The sequence below is a fragment of the Oncorhynchus clarkii genome, chromosome 3 (genome assembly GCF_045791955.1).
Source record: "Oncorhynchus clarkii lewisi isolate Uvic-CL-2024 chromosome 3, UVic_Ocla_1.0, whole genome shotgun sequence".
NCBI classification, from domain to species: domain Eukaryota; kingdom Metazoa; phylum Chordata; class Actinopteri; order Salmoniformes; family Salmonidae; genus Oncorhynchus; species Oncorhynchus clarkii.
In genome coordinates this window covers 4,777,463-4,781,249 of record NC_092149.1, presented here as the reverse complement: position 1 = coordinate 4,781,249, position 3,787 = coordinate 4,777,463, and the positions used below count along the sequence as shown (strand labels likewise).

Sequence of the window (3,787 nt, the reverse complement as noted above, 5' to 3'; positions counted from 1 at the left end):
TCACAAACAAGGACATTTCTAAGTGACCCCAAACTTTTGAACGGTAGTGTAAATATTTAAATAAATAAAAACGTGGAAAATATATTTTAAAAAAAATGTTTTTATGAATATCTCTAGCAATAATGGAATAAACAAAATGTGTATTACATACCCACAATAGAAAAGAGGAGAATATATTATTTTATAAATGTGTATGTTTTTTCTCTCCAATTCCTATTATTGAGCAAATCCCACTTTCAAAAAGCACCCATTGCTTCAAGGGCCGCTGGCTGCTGATAGGCTTTCTTGACTTTACATTCATTTTTGCCAACACATCCTTGTTGTCTTTAATCTCTGTTTTACCAGCTAAACAGCTGCTCTTGGCAAAAATGTTTTTGAGTTACCTTTCTAGCTAATTGGCTATGTTAGGGTTTACACGTTCTCTTCCAATTAGGCTATCATGTGTTGAGGTCAAAACTATCTACCAAATCTATTCATTTGAAAATGTTGATTACTTCTCCTTGACATTATCATTCACAAGATGATAAGACAAGATACAGTACATGATGTTTTTAGATATATTTTTTGCTAACATGTGATTGGGGTTCCTTGGTCTCCGGTTTGCCTGGCAGGGGGTCCCTGGGTAAGAAAAGGTTGAAGACCCCTGTCAAAGACAGTGCAGTCTGAGTCCCTGCCCGAAAATCCTCTCCCCGCCCCTCATCCTCTCTGTTGCCATGGAAGCACCAGATATAGCACTTGATTGGCTTGCATGGGTAAGCACGTGCTAGGTGAGGCTTCAAATTTGACAACTTGCCCAAATGTAATTATTGCAGAGTCGAAGCAGTGTGCGTTAAGGTGGCTTGTGGTGTTGATTAGCTCAACTTTACAACATGGTCGAGGCATTCGTTGGAACTTGGAAGATGACTTCCAGCGATAATTTTGATGAATATATGAAGGCAATAGGTGAAGTCTTAACTTATTAAATAAAGCAGTTTTTTTTAATGAAAGACAATGTTGCCTGTCGATCTAGAACCTCACTAAAGTTGATTAGATAAATATCCGTTTGTTTCACAGGTGTGGGTTTTGCTACTCGGCAGATGGGGAATATGGCGAAGCCCAATTTGCTGTTCAGCATCGACGACGGTGTAATATCAATGAAATCCCAGAGCACTTTCAAAACCACAGAGGTCAAGTTTAAATTGAATGAAGAATTCGACGAGATGACTGCAGATGACAGGAAAACCAAGGTGGGTGCAGGAGCCACACCATAGACAGGCCGGCTGTTACAGAAAATAAACAAAAATAAATTACTTTTTTTTTACTTTTTAAAATGTATGGAGTTGTGCCCTCCTGACACTACTCTATTTCCAGACTCTGATGACCTTTGAGAACGGAAAACTGGTGCAGAAACAAACTTGGGACGGCAAGACAACCACGCTCGAGCGGGAGTTGCAAGATGGAAAATTGATTGCGGTAAGGTTAATGTCTTGCTTGCTTTTTCCCTTCTCTGATTGGTTTGACATAAAATATGCGTTTTTCATAAGCTTATTTTGCAATGTCCATGCTTGAGATTGCAATATTGTTCAATGTTGCATGTGATCATTATGCAATGCACGTTGTCATCTTGCAAATTTGGTTCTCCCGGGGTACCAGCAAGGATGGCACGCGTTTTTACGCGCGAACGTGTTCAAAATGTCCTTTATAGTTTTGGCTGGGAAGCGTGGCTTGATAAGCACTTGCAGTCATGTGCAACACGCTACTTAATTATTTTAAACTAAATGATTAATTGGTAATCGAGTGCTAATAAACCCAATGATTTACATAAACCCAATGATTTACATAAACCCGGGATTGCTGCTGCATGTGTTGGCATTGCCATTGCGAGGCTTTGCTGCCACCGGTCCGCCATAGGCACTATCCAGTAGGACCAGTCCGCCATAGGAATTAATGGAATGCATGTTTTTGGGGTGAGGGGGTTGTAGTGTGGACAGTAACATCAGTTTCCTTAAAGTAATTTTATAATGCATTTAGCTCACAATGTGAAAGTGTCTGTTATGGAGTAAATTAATATAGATTCCAACATGTGTTTTATGATTGAATATTACGGTGGCTGCACGGTGGCATCAATAGTGCCCCCGGTCAGTCATCCAGGGTTTATACGTTGTATTAAACTTGTTAACTTATTTACGCTCTGTTCATTGGTCAACATGGTCAGTTCCCGTTTATATTTTTGACGTTTTAACTCATACCCTGTCACATTTAGCTTACGTGATAATGCCCTTCAGTTTAAAATGAAGTTAACGTGGTTTGGCTCATTCAGACTGCAGTTTTAAGTGGAACTACGACTGACACACTCAGGCTGATTTGGGGGTTTGTTCATCACTGAATGGGTCATTACATTTTGAGTTCTCGGTTCTGACACGTGTTGTCATTGCGTGACCTAAAGCGTGTACTGCTCTCGTTTCCAGAAATGTGTCATGGATGATGTGGTGGCGCTGAGGACCTATGAGAAAGAGGTGTGATTCCAGTCTGCTTAATTGAAGACCCCCACCAGCAAATCAAACATGTTATCTGTTTAATACCTACCATGTTAAATTCACTGACTCAATTGGTACCAAAATCCCATGAAGCTTTCAATAAAGTCAATTGTTCTTGCTTTGTGAAAAGTGGTGTTTCCTTTATTGCAATATGTAGGCCAGTTTGGAGGCTAAGGCCTATTCATCAAACTTAATCCATGTGGATTACAAACTGGCAAATCTCTGGTCTATCCTGAGTACTTCGGTTGTAGGTGGTGCTAACATTCAATACATTTCAGTGTCAATTTTTTTACAATAAATTGATGTTAGCTTAGTGTAGCGTACGCAAAGTAAGTGTTCACGGCAAAATACATTGATTTCACACTGTACCTATTTTGAGAACTGGTGACCAAGTAGAAATGTCCAAAACTGACCATTTGTCTACAATACGATGCAAAAAATACCACGACTGACTAGTGGGGGGGGAATGATTCTTTGTGACACTGGGCTATCACCACTCCTAAACCACTGAGGAATATTAGGAAATTGTTTGAGCAGTGGCATGGTAACTAAACCCTACCTTCATATTAGTGTGCTGCTGCTATCTAGCTATTACTGAACATTAAAATCTGAGAATTTCTTTGCCCATTTAGGACTGTTCTGTGCAGGGAACTTTTCAGCACCATTCAGGTGCTTCTGAATATGACTAATGGGACCAGGGGTCATCCCAGTGGTGCTGTTGCTGCTATGACTGCATCTCCGTTTGTTCCAAGTGTCTCTAGGATAGGTCCTACTCAAGTGTTCCAAATGCCACCCTGTTAGCTTTATAGTGCACTAGTTTTCACAAGCCTTAAGGGCCCTTGTCAAAATTCATAAATGCAAATGAACTTACAGGACACTTGCTGAATCCATTCATGGGTGGGAAAATTCACAAGCTTACCCAGGCTGGGTGCCAAAACTAAAAAATGCTCAAACTACAAGTACAGGTGCCAAGTTGACCATTTAAAAAAATATAATCGGCTTACATTCTACATAGTAGTCCAAATGAGTTCATTGTCAACAGGTCCCAAAAATATCAAATCCAATAAGAATGCACAATGCCAGAGGGAGTACTGTCCAGCCCTCTTCATAGCCTTCCAGCACCCATTAGACATGACACCTGACCCCTTATGCTGCATTCGTAACGAAGTGGGAATATACCACATACGACTGGGGGAAAATCCATTAGAACGGAATTCCAACTGGTAATTACTAGTGGGAAACTATCATCCTGAGCTCCCACTTCTCCCACA

The 3,787-nt window shown here is 40.4% G+C and overlaps 1 protein-coding gene across 1 annotated transcript; it reads left to right on the top strand.

Moving 5' to 3' along the window:
• Window positions 1-813: 813 nt before the first annotated feature.
• Window positions 814-2,626, top strand: LOC139405653 (fatty acid binding protein 4b). Its single transcript, XM_071148068.1, has 4 exons — window positions 814-942; window positions 1,054-1,226; window positions 1,351-1,452; window positions 2,448-2,626. Exons 1-4 carry the CDS (start codon window positions 870-872, stop codon window positions 2,499-2,501), a joined length of 402 nt encoding a protein of 133 aa, XP_071004169.1. The 5' UTR covers window positions 814-869; the 3' UTR covers window positions 2,502-2,626.
• Window positions 2,627-3,787: the final 1,161 nt, after the last annotated feature.

What these genes read in the sequence shown, in the direction of transcription:
- LOC139405653 (XM_071148068.1), top strand. Translation starts at nt 870, where the DNA reads ATGGTCGAGGCATTCGTTGGAACTTGGAAGATGACTTCCAGCGATAAT. An exon ending in CAGATGACAGGAAAACCAAG is followed by an intron (nt 1,227 to 1,350) that starts GTGGGTGCAGGA and finishes CTCTATTTCCAG; the next exon opens with ACTCTGATGACCTTTGAGAA. An exon ending in AAGATGGAAAATTGATTGCG is followed by an intron (nt 1,453 to 2,447) that starts GTAAGGTTAATG and finishes TCTCGTTTCCAG; the next exon opens with AAATGTGTCATGGATGATGT.